General features: G+C 35.5%; 2 protein-coding genes and 1 long non-coding RNA gene across 3 annotated transcripts; 1 reads left to right on the top strand and 2 right to left on the bottom strand.

Annotated features, from left to right (window-relative positions):
• Positions 1–12992: 12992 nt before the first annotated feature.
• Positions 12993–16394, top strand: LOC143219505 (F-box only protein 44-like). Its single transcript, XM_076445451.1, has 3 exons — positions 12993–14021; positions 14135–14278; positions 14392–16394. Exons 1-3 carry the CDS (start codon positions 13467–13469, stop codon positions 14575–14577), a joined length of 885 nt encoding a protein of 294 aa, XP_076301566.1. The 5' UTR covers positions 12993–13466; the 3' UTR covers positions 14578–16394.
• Positions 14592–16953, bottom strand: LOC143219504 (protein inturned-like; the record flags this gene model as incomplete). The annotated part of the gene is given in 8 exon segments (XM_076445450.1): positions 14592–15508; positions 15510–15577; positions 15653–15928; positions 16117–16264; positions 16266–16395; positions 16398–16498; positions 16569–16658; positions 16748–16953. Coding segments are annotated over 8 exon segments (1434 nt in total), but the record flags the coding sequence as incomplete, so codon positions are not given.
• A 602-nt stretch (positions 16954–17555) lies between these two features.
• Positions 17556–19167, bottom strand: LOC143219506 (uncharacterized). The gene is made up of 3 exons (XR_013011364.1): positions 18613–19167; positions 17909–17999; positions 17556–17834 (listed from the first exon to the last, which is right to left on the bottom strand). It is a non-coding gene; the product is annotated as an uncharacterized LOC143219506 (long non-coding RNA).
• Positions 19168–19394: the final 227 nt, after the last annotated feature.

The following is a 19394-nucleotide window of genomic DNA, read 5'->3' as shown; positions in this document are numbered from 1 at the left end:
CAGAAAAATGCATTGAAATCTGCTGGTTATTTTCCTAGACTTTTTCTCTACTTTGGGCCCTCATATTATTAGTTATAAACATAATCTCGTTAACCTCGTAACCAGGGCGCAGTGTGTTTAACCTTCCTCTTTAGAAGAAGCCCTCACTCAGCCCAAACTTTGCTCAAATAAGGACGAAAACCGACAGCGCGCAAACCCATGTTTCGAGCCATTTTTCTAGTGAGATTCTAGTTCCTTTCTAGTTACAAATCGAGGGTAGACTACCCCCTTAATATTTGTTTCGCTCATACTTTTTTTAGGGAGTTATCCGTATATATCTTTTAATTTATAATATTATATAATTTATAACATCTTACACAATAACCTGTAAAACTAACATCACTGAAAAATTCTGATACTATAGACATATTATGGGGGTAGTATACCCTCGATTTGTAACTAGAAAGGAACTAGAATCTTACTAGAAAAATGGCTCGAAACATGGGTTTGCGCGCTGTCGGTTTTCGTCCTTATTTCAGAAAATTTTGGGCTGAGTGAGGGCTTATTCTAAAGAGGAAGGTTAAACACACTGCGCCCTGGTTACGAGGTTAACGAGATTATGTTTATAACTAATAATATGAGGGCCCAAAGTAGAGAAAAAATCTAGGAAAAAAATCCAGCACATTTCAATGCATTTTTCTGTCTCCAAAAGACTTTATGACTTATGAGATGACCAGGGCGCAGCGCGTTGAACCTTCCTCTTTAGAATGAGCCCTCACACAGCCCAAACTTTGCTCAAATAAGGACAAAAACCGACAGCGCGCAGACCCACTTTTTCGGACCCAAAATCTAGTAAGATCCTAGTAAATAGCAAATAACTAGAATCTTACCAGATTTTCGATCGAAAAAGTGGGTCTGCGCGCTGTCGGTTTTTGTCCTTATTTGAGCAAAGTTTGGATTGTGTGAGGGCTCATTCTAAAGAGGAAGGTTCAACGCGCTGCGCCCTGGTTACGAGGTTAACGAGATTATGTTTATAACTAATAATATGAGGGCCCAAAGTAGAGAAAAAATCTAGGAAAAAAAACCAGCACATTTCAATGCATTTTTCTGTCTCCAAAAGACTTTATGACTTATGAGATGACCAGGGCGCAGCGCGTTGAACCTTCCTCTTTAGAATGAGCCCTCACTCAGCCCAAACTTTGCTCAAATAAGGACGAAAACCGACAGCGCGCAAACCCATGTTTCGAGCCATTTTTCTAGTAAGACTCTAGTTCCTTTCTAGTTACAAATCGAGGGTAGACTACCCCCTTAAACACACTGCGCTCTGGTTACGAGGTTAACGAGATTATGTTTATAACTAATAATATGAGGGCCCAAAGTAGAGAAAAAGTCTAGGAAAATAACCAGCAGATTTCAATGCATTTTTCTGTCTCCAAAAGACTTTATGACTTATGAGATAACCAGAGCGCAGCGCGTTGAACCTTCCTCTTTAGAATGAGCCCTCACACAGCCCAAACTTTGCTCAAATAAGGACAAAAACCGACAGCGCGCAGACCCAGGTTTCGGACCCAAAATCTAGTAAGATCCTAGTAAATAGCAAATATCTAGCAAATAACTAGGATCTTACTAGATTTTGGGTCCGAAACCTGGGTCTGCGCGCTGTCGGTTTTTGTCCTTATTTGAGCAAAGTTTGGGCTGTGTGAGGGCTCATTCTAAAGAGGAAGGTTCAACGCGCTGCGCTCTGGTTATCTCATAAGTCATAAAGTCTTTTGGAGACAGAAAAATGCATTGAAATCTGCTGGTTATTTTCCTAGACTTTTTCTCTACTTTGGGCCCTCATATTATTAGTTATAAACATAATCTCGTTAACCTCGTAACCAGAGCGCAGCGCGTTGAACCTTCCTCTTTAGAATGAGCCCTCACACAGCCCAAACTTTGCTCAAATAAGGACAAAAACCGACAGCGCGCAGACCCACTTTTTCGATCGAAAATCTGGTAAGATTCTAGTTATTTGCTATTTACTAGGATCTTACTAGATTTTGGGTCCGAAAAAGTGGGTCTGCGCGCTGTCGGTTTTTGTCCTTATTTGAGCAAAGTTTGGGCTGTGTGAGGGCTCATTCTAAAGAGGAAGGTTCAACGCGCTGCGCCCTGGTCATCTCATAAGTCATAAAGTCTTTTGGAGACAGAAAAATGCATTGAAATGTGCTGGTTTTTTTTCCTAGATTTTTTCTCTACTTTGGGCCCTCATATTATTAGTTATAAACATAATCTCGTTAACCTCGTAACCAGGGCGCAGTGTGTTTAACCTTCCTCTTTAGAATAAGCCCTCACTCAGCCCAAAATTTTCTGAAATAAGGACGAAAACCGACAGCGCGCAAACCCATGTTTCGAGCCATTTTTCTAGTAAGATTCTAGTTCCTTTCTAGTTACAAATCGAGGGTATACTACCCCCATAATATGTCTATAGTATCAGAATTTTTCAGTGATGTTAGTTTTACAGGTTATTGTGTAAGATGTTATAAATTATATAATATTATAAATTAAAAGATATATACGGATAACTCCCTAAAAAAAGTATGAGCGAAACAAATATTAAGGGGCTAGTCTACCCTCGATTTGTAACTAGAAAGGAACTAGAATCTTACTAGAAAAATGGCTCGAAACATGGGTTTGCGCGCTGTCGGTTTTCGTCCTTATTTGAGCAAAGTTTGGGCTGAGTGAGGGCTTATTCTAAAGAGGAAGGTTAAGGCGGTAGTCTACCCTCGATTTGTAACTAGAAAGGAACTAGAATCTTACTAGAAAAATGGCTCGAAACATGGGTTTGCGCGCTGTCGGTTTTCGTCCTTATTTGAGCAAAGTTTGGGCTGAGTGAGGGCTTATTCTAAAGAGGAAGGTTAAACACACTGCGCTCTGGTTACGAGGTTAACGAGATTATGTTTATAACTAATAATATGAGGGCCGAAAGTAGAGAAAAAGTCTAGGAAAATAACCAGCAGATTTCAATGCATTTTTCTGTCTCCAAAAGACTTTATGACTTATGAGATAACCAGAGCGCAGCGCGTTGAACCTTCCTCTATAGAATGAGCCCTCACCCAGCCCAAACTTTGCTCAAATAAGGACAAAAACCGACAGCGCGCAGACCCAGGTTTCGGACCCAAAATCTAGTAAGATCCTAGTTATTTGCTAGATATTTGCTATTTACTAGGATCTTACTAGATTTTGGGTCCGAAACCTGGGTCTGCGCGCTGTCGGTTTTTGTCCTTATTTGAGCAAAGTTTGGGCTGGGTGAGGGCTCATTCTAAAGAGGAAGGTTCAACGCGCTGCGCTCTGGTTATCTCATAAGTCATAAAGTCTTTTGGAGACAGAAAAATGCATTGAAATCTGCTGGTTATTTTCCTAGACTTTTTCTCTACTTTCGGCCCTCATATTATTAGTTATAAACATAATCTCGTTAACCTCGTAACCAGAGCGCAGTGTGTTTAACCTTCCTCTTTAGAATAAGCCCTCACTCAGCCCAAACTTTGCTCAAATAAGGACGAAAACCGACAGCGCGCAAACCCATGTTTCGAGCCATTTTTCTAGTAAGATTCTAGTTCCTTTCTAGTTACAAATCGAGGGTAGACTACCCCCTTAAACACACTGCGCTCTGGTTACGAGGTTAACGAGATTATGTTTATAACTAATAATATGAGGGCCCAAAGTAGAGAAAAAGTCTAGGAAAATAACCAGCAGATTTCAATGCATTTTTCTGTCTCCAAAAGACTTTATGACTTATGAGATAACCAGAGCGCAGCGCGTTGAACCTTCCTCTTTAGAATGAGCCCTCACACAGCCCAAACTTTGCTCAAATAAGGACAAAAACCGACAGCGCGCAGACCCAGGTTTCGGACCCAAAATCTAGTAAGATCCTAGTAAATAGCAAATATCTAGCAAATAACTAGGATCTTACTAGATTTTGGGTCCGAAACCTGGGTCTGCGCGCTGTCGGTTTTTGTCCTTATTTGAGCAAAGTTTGGGCTGTATGAGGGCTCATTCTAAAGAGGAAGGTTCAACGCGCTGCGCTCTGGTTATCTCATAAGTCATAAAGTCTTTTGGAGACAGAAAAATGCATTGAAATCTGCTGGTTATTTTCCTAGACTTTTTCTCTACTTTGGGCCCTCATATTATTAGTTATAAACATAATCTCGTTAACCTCGTAACCAGGGCGCAGTGTGTTTAACCTTCCTCTTTAGAATAAGCCCTCACTCAGCCCAAACTTTGCTCAAATAAGGACGAAAACCGACAGCGCGCAAACCCATGTTTCGAGCCATTTTTCTAGTGAGATTCTAGTTCCTTTCTAGTTACAAATCGAGGGTAGACTACCCCCTTAATATTTGTTTCGCTCATACTTTTTTTAGGGAGTTATCCGTATATATCTTTTAATTTATAATATTATATAATTTATAACATCTTACACAATAACCTGTAAAACTAACATCACTGAAAAATTCTGATACTATAGACATATTATGGGGGTAGTATACCCTCGATTTGTAACTAGAAAGGAACTAGAATCTTACTAGAAAAATGGCTCGAAACATGGGTTTGCGCGCTGTCGGTTTTCGTCCTTATTTCAGAAAATTTTGGGCTGAGTGAGGGCTTATTCTAAAGAGGAAGGTTAAACACACTGCGCCCTGGTTACGAGGTTAACGAGATTATGTTTATAACTAATAATATGAGGGCCCAAAGTAGAGAAAAAATCTAGGAAAAAAAACCAGCACATTTCAATGCATTTTTCTGTCTCCAAAAGACTTTATGACTTATGAGATGACCAGGGCGCAGCGCGTTGAACCTTCCTCTTTAGAATGAGCCCTCACACAGCCCAAACTTTGCTCAAATAAGGACAAAAACCGACAGCGCGCAGACTAGTGATGGGCACCATCGACTAAAAACTATCGACTAAATCGATAGTATTCAACTACTATTTTCAGTCGACTGATTTTTTAAACTATCGACTGAATTTAGTAGTGGTGGGGTTACTATTTTCAGTCGACTGTTTACACGTCGCCATCTTGAAATTTCAAATGTCAGTGTCAGACGATGAAACGAAAAGGTTAGAAATACATAATTATGACAGGACGTGCAAATATGCAAGTAATGAAATATGTAATAGATATTTCAATACTTTAATTCATATTGGATGTTAAAATCTTATTGCTAATAAATTGTGTACATTTATATTTATAACACTATATATAGTGTATGAATTTATTATTAAATAAAGACAAAATCATTCAATCACGAAATTTAATATCTCTGTACTGTCCCATACTGTCCTACTATTCATTTAACTAGCGAACATCGAGAATAAGAGTAAATACGAGAATAACCTGTAAACGACTGAAAACTATCGACTAAATTCAGTTACTGAATCAGTCGCTTAAAACTATCGAGCTATTGGTTGAATTTTAACGGCGGGTGTTTTGAATAAATTTTATAAGATTTACTATCAAATACATTCACTCATTAGCGATATCGAATTATTAAAAAATATTTTTATTATTATTAATTATTTAATTATTGTCAGGTATATTTATCCCAATTTACTCTTACTGTGCCTATAATACTGAGTGAGCACTGCAGTACAATGCTGTAAGAGTGAGTGAGAAATGAGATCTATACGTAGGCATAGACTATAGCCCGCAATCTAGACGTATAACCACTAAAACGAAATTTCAGTCGACTAAAAACTATCGACTAAATATTCGATAGTATGTAGTAACTAAATAGTAATTAGTCGATAGTTGAATTTAGTCGATAATGCCCATCACTACGTATAACCACTAAAACGAAATTTCAGTCGACTAAAAACTATCGACTAAATATTCGATAGTATGTACAGAGAGTATATGAGAGTGCTCAGGCCCGGGTTTTGGCCGTGCCCATATAGTGCTGCCCCCTACTCTAGTACTTAGCCTGGATCAGCTCCTACATCATCTTTAGCATGGACAAGATCCTACATCATCTTTAGCATGGACAAGATCCTACATCATCTTTAGCATGGACAAGATCCTACATCATCTTTAGCATGGACAAGATCCTACATCATCTTTAGCCTGGATCAGATCCTACATCATCTTTAGCCTAGAACAGATCCTACATCATCTTTAGCCTGGATCAGATCCTACATCACCTTTAGACTGGATCAGATCGTACATCATCATTGGCCAGGATTAGGACATACAGTTTATATTGTTTTATATCAAATATGTAACTAATATACAAATCTCTAATAATATAAATTATATTCATAGAAGTATTTTAATTTTTCCCGAGCCTTTGTTGCAAACTCTAGTTTTAAAAAATAGAAAAGCCGGAAGATTTCGAAGAAACACAGATTTTATATCGATGTTTAAAAGCCACCATCTTGGAAATTAATTTAATGATGAAATACTTACTGTCATCAATATTGTCTCCAATTATTTTCATATTTTTAGGCACAGTTATTATTAATTAAACCAAATTGAAAACCAATTCTTTCTACGAAAATTTAGAAGAATAACTTTAGGGTTACCCTGAAATTTTCAGAATATGTTTAATTGACACAAATCTATAAAACGTATTTTTTAAATTTTAATTATACAGGGTGATTCACGCAATTGTTACAAGTCATAACTCCGTTTTTATTGCATTTACAAAAAAATGCCAAAGGAGAAAGATAAATGGTTCGAAGAGAACTACATCTGTAGGCCTTTCGATTTTTTTTAGATGCAGCAGTGCATGTGCAATTAACAATTGCATAATTTCTTTAAATAGAAATGCATATTGTTTTTTACACAGATCGATTCTTCTGTTCATCCTACGTAAAAAATGATTAGGGTACACACGGCAAAAAATTATTAGATCTCGAGATATTTTCAAAAAATGTCTTTATTGAAGAAGATGCTCAAACGCTTCTCCATTACATTCTAAACATTTCTTATAACGTATTTTTATTGTTTGCATAACTGCGTTTAAATTATCTGCAGTTATTGCTGAACATTCCACTATGATTCTTTCTCTCAGATTCTCTACAGAATCTATGGGGTTTGAATAAATTCTATCTTTCAAATAACCCCACAGAAAAAGTCAAGGGGACTTAAATCAGGTGCACGGGCTGGCCAACGTATTGATGTATAAACGCAGTTATGCAAACAATAAAAAAACGTTATAAGAAATGTTTAGAATATAATGGAGAAGCGTTTGAGCATCTTCTTCAATAAAGACATTTTTTGAAAATATCTCGAGATCTAATAATTTTTTGCCGTGTGTACCCTAATCATTTTTTACGTAGGATGAACAGAAGAATCGATCTGTGTAAAAAACAATATGCATTTCTATTTAAAGAAATTATGCAATTGTTAATTGCACATGCACTGCTGCATCTAAAAAAAATCGAAAGGCCTACAGATGTAGTTCTCTTCGAACCATTTATCTTTCTCCTTTGGCATTTTTTTGTAAATGCAATAAAAACGGAGTTATGACTTGTAACAATTGCGTGAATCACCCTGTAGATAGACCCAAATTAAAAAGTTGTAAAACGCAACTTTTAGTATTTTTTCTACAATTCTGATCAATTGCAATTTTTTAAAAAACTTCTTTTCACATCCTGCAGTAAACTAATTGCTCTAGTTTCCAAAAAAAGTTCAAATCGTATAGTATATTAAAATAGTGGTAAATCTACGCTACAGACAGGGATTGGAACGGTTATGAAAATAACTGTTTAAACTGTTATTTTTCGGTTCTGATTGAAATAGTTATTAAGAACCGAAATGATGTTATGTTATAACACTTATAACTGTTACGAGAATATCGGTACTGGCTGGCAGTTCTGGCTTATATCGGTTACGGTTACGATTTTGGAGAACCGATATTATGTATTTCGGTTCAGGATTTCGGTTCCGGATTTCGGTTCTCTGTCATTCTGTATTCTATATTGTGTTCGACCTAATATTTATTATTTAAACAATTTATAAATAAATAAATATTTATAATTTGTTTCTATATTTATTGTTTGAAATACCATTTCAATAATTTAAAACAATTGTTTAAATAAATAAATTTTTATAATTTGTTTCTATAGTAATTATTTGAATTGTTATTTCAATAATAATTTATTGTTAAAATAATTGTTTAAATAAATAAATTTTTATAATTTGTTTCTATATTAATTATTTGAATTGTTATTTCTCAATAATAATTTATTGTTAAAATAATTTAAATAAATAAATTTTTATAATTTGTTTCCATATTCATTATTTGAATTGTTATTTCAATAATTTATTGTTAAAATAAATAGATTTTTATAATCTATACAAATTTGTTATTTGTTTTTATTTATTTAAACAATTATTTTCACAATAAATTATTAGAATAATATAATTCACAAATAGAAAAATATATAAATTTATTTATTTAAACCAGTGTGATGAGCAACCCCCGCGGACTGCAGTGGGCCAAAAGTGAAAACATAAGAATACGCGCGGGCCGCAACCGGCAACGGACGCAATTGTTGAAAGTAACAATTGAAAATCGACGACGAAGGCCGCCTCGCCGCGCCACTGGTGGCTCATGTCGGGCGAAGTTATTTTGTTTTCTGGTTCGAAAAAAACGTCGACGTTACAAACTTGAAAGGTTGGTTTCTCAAGATAAAAGTCTGCTCTATCGCGTGGTATAGTTCGATTTTCCGCTGGACCCTAATTTTTTGAGATAAATTGAAAAATATCCTCAAAAATTGGTGCAAAAGTAGTGTCTCTTCGTCTTCAATCATTGTTTAAACATGTTTAAACAATCATAATGTATTAATATTGGATATCACTGTATTCGGGAAAGTCTACAGAATCTTTTGCTGTAAAGAACAATTCAATATCTTTTATAATAACCACAATATTTGTTTAAAGTTGAAAAATATGTTCTTTTTTCAAAGCCATGTTTTTCAAAAACTGTGCGTATAGGAGAAAAATTAAGGACAGATTCGGAATCAGCGCAAAAAACTCTATAAGAAGGACCCAACAGTATATTGAAAACAAATTTGGTGTTGGACAGTGTAATCGGTTCTCCAGAACCGTTAGGCCTGTTGCACAGTCGAGCGCAATTTTCCGGTCTCAAATACGTTCTAAAATTCTAAAAAAAATGTTACATATTTTGGATCCTAAGACGCATTTTATAGAATTTTTTCAGATTTTTTGGTTGCAAACTGTGGTCGTAAATAATGAAAAACCCCCCAAAAATCGGAAAAATATAGATTTCTAGAAAATATGAAAACATGCTTTTTACTGTTTGGTTCCTCGATAAAGTACTACAGCAGGCAGTGTCGTCAATTTTTTTCAGATTTTTTTATTGTGGGACATCATTGTAAAAATTTTTTCGACGTTTCTGCTGTGAGGTGGAAAGTTATACTTATTGATTTTACCGCGGGTGTATATTAAGTAATTTTTAACGTTATTACATGTTATTATACATTACAAAACGCAATTGTTTGACCTAAGAAATGCGATTTAATAGAAAGAAGAATTGTGTTCTGTGCGCGATATATGTACATACTGTGACTCGCAAAAATTTTCGGACGCTCTAAAAATGATAACTTTTTTAATATTATACTATACGATTTGAACTTTTTGGGAAGCTAGAACAATTAGTTTAGTACAGGATGTGAAAATAATTTTTTCAAAAATAGTAACTGATCGGAATTGTAGAAAAAATGAGAGACACTTGGGGAAACTAAAACATCTGGCAGAAGACTGTGAAGGGGTAGAAAGAATTAACATAGGTATAGAAAAGATAGTACAGGAGAAAAGAGTGGGAGAAATTGTAGAATGGGTTAGGAGTATAGAGAAAAAAAGGAAAGAATTAATCACAAGGGATAATCAAGAGAGAGGCAGGATTAGCGGGGAGACATTGGGATAGATCACATAGACAATAAGGTATTTGATGTGGCATGGGATATGGATGGATGGGTGGAGGAACGGATGAATGGATAAATAGAGGGATGAATGGCTTCGAGAATTATAATCCATGTCCAATTTCTGGGCCACGAGGCTGAAATAAATAAATAAATACGTATTTACTTACTTACAAAAAATTGCATTTTACAACATCTTTATATGGGCCGACATTGAAAATTTAAAAAATACGTTTTGTAAATCTGTGTCAATTAAACATATTCTGAAAATTTCGTCAAAATCGGTCGACGTTGCAATGAGCTACAAACGTTTTAATATAAAATAATAATTCTTAAAAAATATTCTGTTATTTTACACCGATATACCCGACCCGACCCGTATCATGTTACAATGTTTCACTCCACTCCACGGCGACCGAAACCCTCGAGCTTCACTTCCCTTTTCTCCGTTCGTCATCATAGAATAGTGTTTCCTGAAAATTGAATGTCTCTAGCCAGACTCGAGTTTTCGACATTTATAGCAAGCTTGCTATAATCGTATCTTATTTGTCAAAATTTAGTTTACCATTTAAAATATTTTGTTGTTAAAACTCATCAATAGTTTTAAATAGTACTTGAACAATATTAAAAATGATACTGAAATATTGGAATATTACAATTTGGAATGAAGGGTCTAGCCGGACGAGGTAGTCCTCCGAATTATTTAAACAGCCGTTGCGCCATTCAATTTTCGGTCAATTTTTCCCATTTACTTGCATTAATTTAATCATATAATTGCATTTAATTGAAATTGATAATTGAGATTTTTTCCCGATTTTTTGGTTCAAAATGTTAATTACACAAACTGAAAAACACGCAAAAATTCGACAAATGCAGATTTATTTGAGAAACTGAAAAGTAGCATTGATCATATTTTTAGACTAGCAACATACCAGAACTTTTTTTACGACAGCGCGTAAACGACAAAGAGGGACTTTTCAATGACTCCAAGAAAAATGATAAACTTAATGACTCCGAGAAAAATAAAGAACTTAATGACGCTGAGGAAAATGAAAAATTTAATAACTCCAAGAAAAATGGAAACTTCAATGACTCTATGAAAAAACTTGACGGCACTGAGGAAAATGAAAAATTTAATAACTCCAAGAAAAATGGAAAACTTAATGACTTTGAAAAAATAAAGAACTTACTGACTCTGAGGAAAATGAAAAATTTAATAATATCCCAGTTAACAAGCAGTCTTCAATGCCTCTTAAAAATGCAATTAATCATGTAGGGATTGATCAGGTGTTTCTCGCTATATTAAAAAATATTTACAAATCCTTTGACAAATTCTGCTTTGTGGCGTCAGGATACTGCTTTCGACATACCATCACAGTTTGTATAGTATACATATATATTATTTCTCCTCTTTGTTTCTAGATAAAATTTTATTATGATCCTCCATTAGTTTAACGCCCCGTTCAGCGGTATCATTGACCACCTTCAGTCCATGTTTCAGTCAGACTACTTATTACTCATAACAACTTCTTTTTCCGATATTAGAACTATTTTTACCACGTTTTTATTAGCTCGCTTTCTTGTTCTTCTGTAGATTGGAGCGTATTAATGAATTTATTTATATATAATATCTCTGTCAGTTATGTATACATATATGAAAAAACTCTTCAAACAAAAGTTGTAGTATATAAGGAGGTGGATATAGTATCAAAGAAAAAAAATTTTTTCAAAGTCATTATTTAAAGTTTTCAAGGTCACGGATGTTTTTTCTATCAACAACTGTTTATGCTATATATGGATTCTTAAAGAGAAAAAAGACAAATTCAACGATATATCATAACGTCTATTTATGTCATGATTTAAAAAATTCTCATTTTCCATTAAAAACTCATTTTCCCATGATCCAAACGGCCCCAAAATTTTTCCAGACAATTTTCTCAACATTTGTCACAATTCTGGTTTACGGGACCAAAAAAATTTCATGGTCGAAAAATAAGGTCCACCTTAATGTTGCATATACGTAAATTACGAGAAGCAGTAAAGAGTGCTTAACGTCGAAGAAGAAAATCCGGGTAACTAAAACTTAATATGTACTACATTCCACGTTATTAGAATAATTGTAGTTTAATTATGATATATTTTAAAATTGATATAATTATATCAACATTTTTTATTTACACCTAAAAACGCCACTGTCTCGGAAGGAAATGGACATTCGAGAGAAGCAATGAAATTAGGGCATCATTGCGAAAAAAGATGAGTTTGCAATAACCTCAATATACATTTTATGAAATTCTATTATAATTATAGTTATGATTGTATTTTTTAATAAATAAACTTGTGTATGCTAGTATAAAATCAATTTATATATATTATACAATTTATTTTATTATTTGTTTGACAACTAATAAATCTACAAATTGATTCATAAACTAAAAAATACTTCCTGCATTTTCGTATTCTCCAATCAGTCCAAATAAATACCATCAACCTGTTCTCGATCATATACCAATTTTTATTAATGCAATTATGACAGTAACAAAACGTTTCTATTTAAAATGAATACATATTTTGAACATAGTTTTTACATTTTTAATTTTTTGGAAGGTTAAAAAATGTAATTAAAAAAGTAATGAAAAATAAAAATTAAAAAAAAATCCCCGCTGCACGGGGACTCGAATGCTAGCTCCAGATTGCGATTCATACGCTCGACGGCTCGACAGCCGAATTTCAGTTTCGCTTCCGCCGTAAAGCAATAGAACATGGCAACATGGCAAGTGCTAAAAATAGATTGTGGCTGGCATAAGCGCACAAGCAGCGCACACGGATATAGTAAAGGTACGTTGGTGAGTGTAGCGCGCGGGCGCGTTGCTAACACGACACAGTGTCTTCTGTGGTGGCCTCTGGTGGCCTCCTGTTCCTCACTCCAGTCAGAATATATCCTAGAGGGCGTAAGAGAAATATTCGAGCGACACAGATGTCGTCAGATGTGCTAACAGTAAAGTGGGTTCTGTTTCTTGCTAAAGATGATGTAGGTTCTGTTCCATGCTAAAGATGATGTAGGAGCTGTTCCAGGCTAAACATGATGTGGAGACAAAAGCAGCACGGCCAAAACCCGGGCGTGAGCACTCTCATATACTCTCTGGTATGTAGTAACTAAATAGTAATTAGTCGATAGTTGAATTTAGTCGATAATGCCCATCACTACGCCTCTCATTCATGAGCACATGAGCACTCTCTTATCCCACTCTTATCCTCTCCTCTCTGGTTCTCTATTGTTCTCTATGCAGTGTATAGTGTATGCGCATCATGCGTGCAACGGAACAGACCCAAAGAGTAAAAAGAGTCACTCTTCGTGATAAATCTTACGTTTATGACGATAGAATGCGTAGGCGTAGTTGACTCATTCGCTGACTAAAACAGTGTAACTACTTACTCCAATTTACTCTGCTATTTACATACATAGTAGTTAATATTCTTGAGGAATAAAACAATATTTTAATATTCGAAACTGTGAAGAGAAGACCAATTAATTTTCCGCCGACTGTCAATTGCATGGCAGTAAGCAATGGGGCAATTTCATGACAACAGCATGAGCACACGCGAAGAATTCGACGAAGAAAGTGAAAACGGATTAATCTTCGCTGACAGGTATATTCCCGGCGAATTGTTAACACAGATCTTCACTTATGTCGACCATAAATCTCTGTTGAGCTGTCAATTGGTTTGCAAACGATGGGAAATGTTAATAAAAAGCTATGTTTGGCGCAAAGTGGCCGAACTAACGTGTGGTGGTCAATCGCTTTTACTAAGGAAAGAAGTACCTTGGCACGTGTACTATTTTATATGTGAAAAGAAGCCTTTTGGAAGAAACTTGATTAGAAATCATTCTGGAGAAGAACGATACAAGCATTGGGAGATTACGAGAGAAGGTGGTGATTGCTGGGTTGTGGAAAATCCTCCAGTAGGTGTTCCACCCTTATCTAGCGATGATCCTATTCTGGAGGGTAAACAGTATTGTTTCACTACATCCTACCAGTTCTGTGTAAAAAGACAAATAATCGACTTAGAGAAGGAAGGACTGATACCATATGTTCTAGACAACTTAAGACCTCCGATAGAGGTACCTTAAAACTAGAGTTATTGTATAGTATCGTCATTTACAGACATTTCGCATGCAACAATCAGTTTTATATAGAAAATGTTCTTCTGATGGCTTAACACTTCTTTCGATAGATCAGCGAACATTATTGCTGCAGATGGGACTGTCCAGCTTTTTTTGAGCTTAAAGTGTTTTTAGTCAATGAGAACGATGAAGTCATGCTTACCTTCGATTTTAATGAAACGATAACTGGAGGAACTCAAAATCAGTGGCACCGTGTACGTAGACAATAATATGAAACCACCTAAATTAATCTTAATTATATTATAAATAGTATACCTCTGCTCCAAGAAGTTTTTCTATGCAATAACAAGTGTTCTCTTTTAAATAGGTAACGCATACATTTACGAATTATAGACCTGGACTCCGGAAAATTATATATTCTCATGGAGGTGTAGATAAATCATTTTGGAGTGGTCATTATGGTAGTAAAATGGCAGGCGCATGTGTACGTGTACATTTTCCAGTTGCACAACACTTTGACGGCGAGGATGATTGTAAGGAAGATGTGTTGTAGTGTATATAAAACAGTTTAGGATTCTGTTAAAGTTTATTAAGAATCTCCTTTATATTACTTTTGTACAGTAAAAAACGATTTAATGCGATAAGCATCCGAGTAGTTGTTACACGATTTTGTATACATATTCTAATTGTTATATTATTCGAACCATGTTTACTATTGTAATGTTCTACCAGAGCATATATACATAAATATTCTTACTTCGTTGAAAGCGAAATGGACATTTGAACGTTTGAATTGTGATAGAAAATTTTAATCTATTGTATATTATATAAGCATGAATAAGGAACTGTAAAGTATAAATTTACTATTAAGGTACTGTAAAGTAAGAAGGCCATTTTATCTAAATTTTGTATATAAGAAATATAAATTAATTACCAAAAGTTATAGTTATATATGAAGTTATATGACAGCATAGTTGAAAAAAATAGAAGTATGTATAAAACATGTAGATTGAGTATAGGTACATGATAAATGAGATTTATCAGTTATTTGGTGAAGAAGATAAAGAATTTAACTTAGCATATGTAACGAATGTAATTTGAATGCTATTTCGATTAAATTTTGCGGTGCAGAATCTTGATAGCACACATACAATTCCTTTGGATGAGGAGTTTTATATAATCGCCCGACAACCCAATAAGTAATATTATCCCATTCAAATAATACTCCATGTTCTTTAACAACGATCAAACTCTTATTAATTACAGTTTTGTCCATATCCGAATTCAACATTTTCTTGAATCTCACTGTGTTATGCAAAAATCTGTGTATGACGTGAACGCATTTATTAAAATTAACTATAATCTTATGATCTTTCTCCGAGCTTGCTAATAACTTTGATGATAATAGAATACCCTTGGCCATATCTAAATGCACATAGTGATAAAGATAATTCTTATTACCTGTCGTCAATATTTTTGGTGTCGTATTCGGCGTGATTTAATAAATTCTCCCGCATATTTGATATGTCCATATTCAACATCCGACAATCGTTCTGCAACAACATATTTTATACAAGGCATTATTTTTGTGAATAGGCGTCACGTCAAATAATTGATTTGTTATTTACTTTATACATATCGGTGTCGGAATCGCTGTCATCAGAATATTTCGATCTGCTCGACATTTTTTCTCTTGTCGCCAGTCTTCCTAATATTGGCACAGCTTCATCGCTAATTTCGCTGACTCCACCCATCCCTTGACTTAGCGAATCTTCTGATGTGTGCAAGGAATACACTATAAAGGATTTTGGAACCACATTATTATTAGCAAAGAAGTACACGGTGTAAGAGCAGCAATGGTCATCGGTTCTAGGGTGAATCCACACCTTTGTAAGAGTAACATGCTGCAAAATTGTTGTTAAAATTTTTTCATACACCAATATTTTCTACTCATCGAGAAGAGAAAAAGTTCGAAAGGAACCATATGTCGCAAACAAACAGTTATCGAGCTATAAGCACATGAAGTTTTTGCAAAATTTGTCTGCATGGAATTATACGTGTAAATAAAAGCCTACTGCTACTACATTTCAACCGACCATGTCGATGAGGAAGAACATAATCGTGTGCGTGTCGTGAGACAAACAAAACTTAAAAGGACTGCCATTTCACTCAAGGCAGCATCAATCTGAATCTGTGCATCTCTTGATAACTCTATAGAATTTGCTACTGAGAAAGTGCTCCTTGTAACTTTCCATGCTCTCGATATCATTGTTAATTTTCATAGTACAGTCGGGCAATCCTACATTGTTTGCAAATTTATTTAAATCTAGTAATTGTTCGAGACACAAAATAAAAAAGTGATCTAAAGAAAATGGTTCCCGATGGGCGTAAAAAAATTTGTTAGCGATTGATGTACGAATTCTAAGGTTCTGAATATATCGAATGATAAATTTACAGCTTCCTCGAGACTGCAACTGCAAACATTAAGAATCAATAGATAGTTTATTGCTACTTAATAAATAATAAATAATAAATGTTGTTCACCATTTTTTTGGTAACGCTATTAGAAGTAATTCATCGTTTCTCGGCACGTATACAATGTGAACTTCTTCGCTTGCCACCTGTATAGTAGTACTATACATATATAAAAGTTACATTATAAAAGACGGTTTATGCATATTATAAAAATTTTGTCAACTATTTGTAAGATTAATAATTAATACCTAGTAGGTTGTGATCCCGTTATTCCTGGTAACAAGTGATTAAGAGTTATAAAAGCTCCACTCGTCGTGCACAAAATAGATTGAGTATTTTTATTTTCTGACTGAGGAAACGTATCCCAGACAACCAAGCGAATCGGAGCCACATCTCGAGCCCAGCGTGTCGACGCCACTGGACGCCACCAAACGGTCACGTACAATGGTCGACCCTATTCGCAGCTGTCCAAGCCACACGATGACTACCCTGATAGCACAACAGACTCCACGGGGAGTGACGAAAACGATTACAGGTAGACTCCACCTGGAACCAGTCCACGCGGAATGCAGCTTTCTGCAGTCCAGCTGGAACGCCACTCTATCCTGGATTCCGCTTCCCCACAAGATGGCAGCACGGTCGCACTGATTAATGCGGCGAATGCCGTTATACAGGGCAGCGCCGTCGGTAAGGGCAGATCGCACTAATGTGGCAGACGTCGATAAAGTAGATTTCTATTGTACAAATATGTAGCAGTTTTCCTTTTTACCGACAATACTGATTTTTGAATGAATATTCAGTCATATGCAAGGAGAGAAAACGAAAAAAAAAATAATTTGTGCAAAATAAAAATTCTCTGCATCCATTGCAAGAGATGGAAGCTAAGATTAAAATGTCCCCATGCAAAAAAAGACAAAGTGTCGTATAAGGGAAAAGAAAATTTACTTTTTCTTATTTTTTAATACGCCGCAGGGAGTTGGTAAAGACACATGGACAATGACACAAGGAATATATATATATATATATATATATATAATAAATATTATAATTTTTTATTATTACTATGCTTTATTATTGGACGAACACCTAAATATCTCTTCAGGTTATTGTGATGCAAAAAATATTTGTTACGTAACGTGCACGGTGTGCCAGATATTTGGTCCATTGACACCATGCGCATTACGTAACAAATATTTTTTGCATCACAATAACCTGAAGAGATATTTAGGTGTTCGTATTTAAACGGAACTCCCTGTATATTGTGATTATTACACGTTGTTGCCTCTGCTTCCCGAAACTTGTGGCCCGTAGCACGTTCTGGCATAGGTGGGATACCTAAAAAATACAAAGAAAATCAGTAATGTACAATATATGCATGTGTGTTGAATGGCATAATTAGATATACGTACCACGCGAAAAATTAGAGGTCTTCCTCTTCCCCGGTTGCCGCAGCTTCCTTCTACTCCTTCCCTGGATAGCACATTATATTTATCCTCTGTTCTGTAAATTAGATTTTCAATTACACAGTGAGTAAAGGTGAGTATTTAATCTTCTTCGCTTATTGCTCATCTCAACGAATTTTCTAATTTCTGGTGCTACAATTACAAAAGGTCTTCTGACGTTTTTCATCAACTAATATACCTAACTGATTCAAATATTGCAATGATATTTATAAAAAATCGATTAAGTTGAACTACAAACAAAAGAATGTACTACCAGAAATAAAAAAATTCGATGATGAGAAGCAAGTGAAGAAGATTAAATACTTGCCTTACTGAATTGGTTTAAGCCATCATTTTGCCGATTTAGAATATTGCTAAGCTAATTCTAATCTGAATGGGCCAAAGCTGAATTGTGTTGGATTTGTTTAAAGTGATAAATGATAATAATGATAATGAAAAGAGAGTGATAAAGTGATAAAGAAACAAACAATTTACTATTTTGGACTCTACATTGAAGTGAACATACTCGCCCCGTAGCACCTCATACGTGATGGCAAATGGCACTGTCGCGTGGTGTGCCGACAAGCGTTCTCACGCTTTTTCACGCGAAGATTTTGGGAGACATTTGAGCAAAATGAAACCGATTAACCAATATAAATATGTACAAATACCTTCCGTTCTTCCTTCCTTCCACGTAGTGCACGTAATCCAAGTAATCCACGTAATCACATAATCCAAGCAAGTCAATCTAATAAATAGTCAAATAGTCAAATGCCGCAACGCAGACCGCACTCGCGAGTGTAACGTGTAACCACAGAGCGAAGCTATGTAAATATATCTGTGATTGTGTCAAGAAAAACGCTGCATGTCACAATTTCAAAAAATTTCAGTTTATGCATTTATTGAACTTTATAGTGTAGGATTAGGTATTTACCAGAAAAAACGTAACGAAAATCAATACAAAAGGCTCGAAAAAATAATACAATTTATAACCAATGTCCTTGTCAAAGCATTAGTGATCAAAACTTTAAACGACAATATCTCGAAAGTGAAAGTACAATGTGACATGCGGCGGCGTCCTCCTGACAACCACAGATATTACGACCGAGCTAAGCGAACGAGAACTTGAGAACTGTTGAGAGTTGAGAGAATAACTGAAAACTGCTGAAAACTGAACGGCAGTTTCCCCTTCCCTGACGTATCGTCGTATCCGTGAGCGGTGTCGACCGCGCTTGCCCGTGTTGGTGCATGTTCGATTGCACGCGCGCTACACACAAACGTACCTCTAGCATGTCCGTGTGACTACCTGCTCGACCGAACGCGTCGGCGACGCGTTCCTTCGATTTTCACCAATTTTCACGTTGCCGAAGTTTCGGAAGCATGAGGCGAAAAGTCGGAATCTGGAGACGGCGCGCATTTGAATCTCGGGCACAGCACGCGGCGCGACGCACAT

The sequence above is a fragment of the Lasioglossum baleicum genome, unplaced genomic scaffold, assembly GCF_051020765.1.
Source record: "Lasioglossum baleicum unplaced genomic scaffold, iyLasBale1 scaffold0034, whole genome shotgun sequence".
Lineage (NCBI taxonomy): Eukaryota > Metazoa > Arthropoda > Insecta > Hymenoptera > Halictidae > Lasioglossum > Lasioglossum baleicum.
This window is presented reverse-complemented; position numbering and strand designations above follow the sequence as displayed.

Bases quoted from the DNA above. Each gene is read 5' to 3' on its own strand.
- LOC143219505 (XM_076445451.1), top strand. From the start codon at position 13,467: ATGGGGCAATTTCATGACAACAGCATGAGCACACGCGAAGAATTCGAC. The intron at 14,022-14,134 runs GTACCTTAAAAC...TTCTTTCGATAG, and splicing joins ACTTAAGACCTCCGATAGAG to ATCAGCGAACATTATTGCTG. The intron at 14,279-14,391 runs GTACGTAGACAA...TCTTTTAAATAG, and splicing joins CTCAAAATCAGTGGCACCGT to GTAACGCATACATTTACGAA.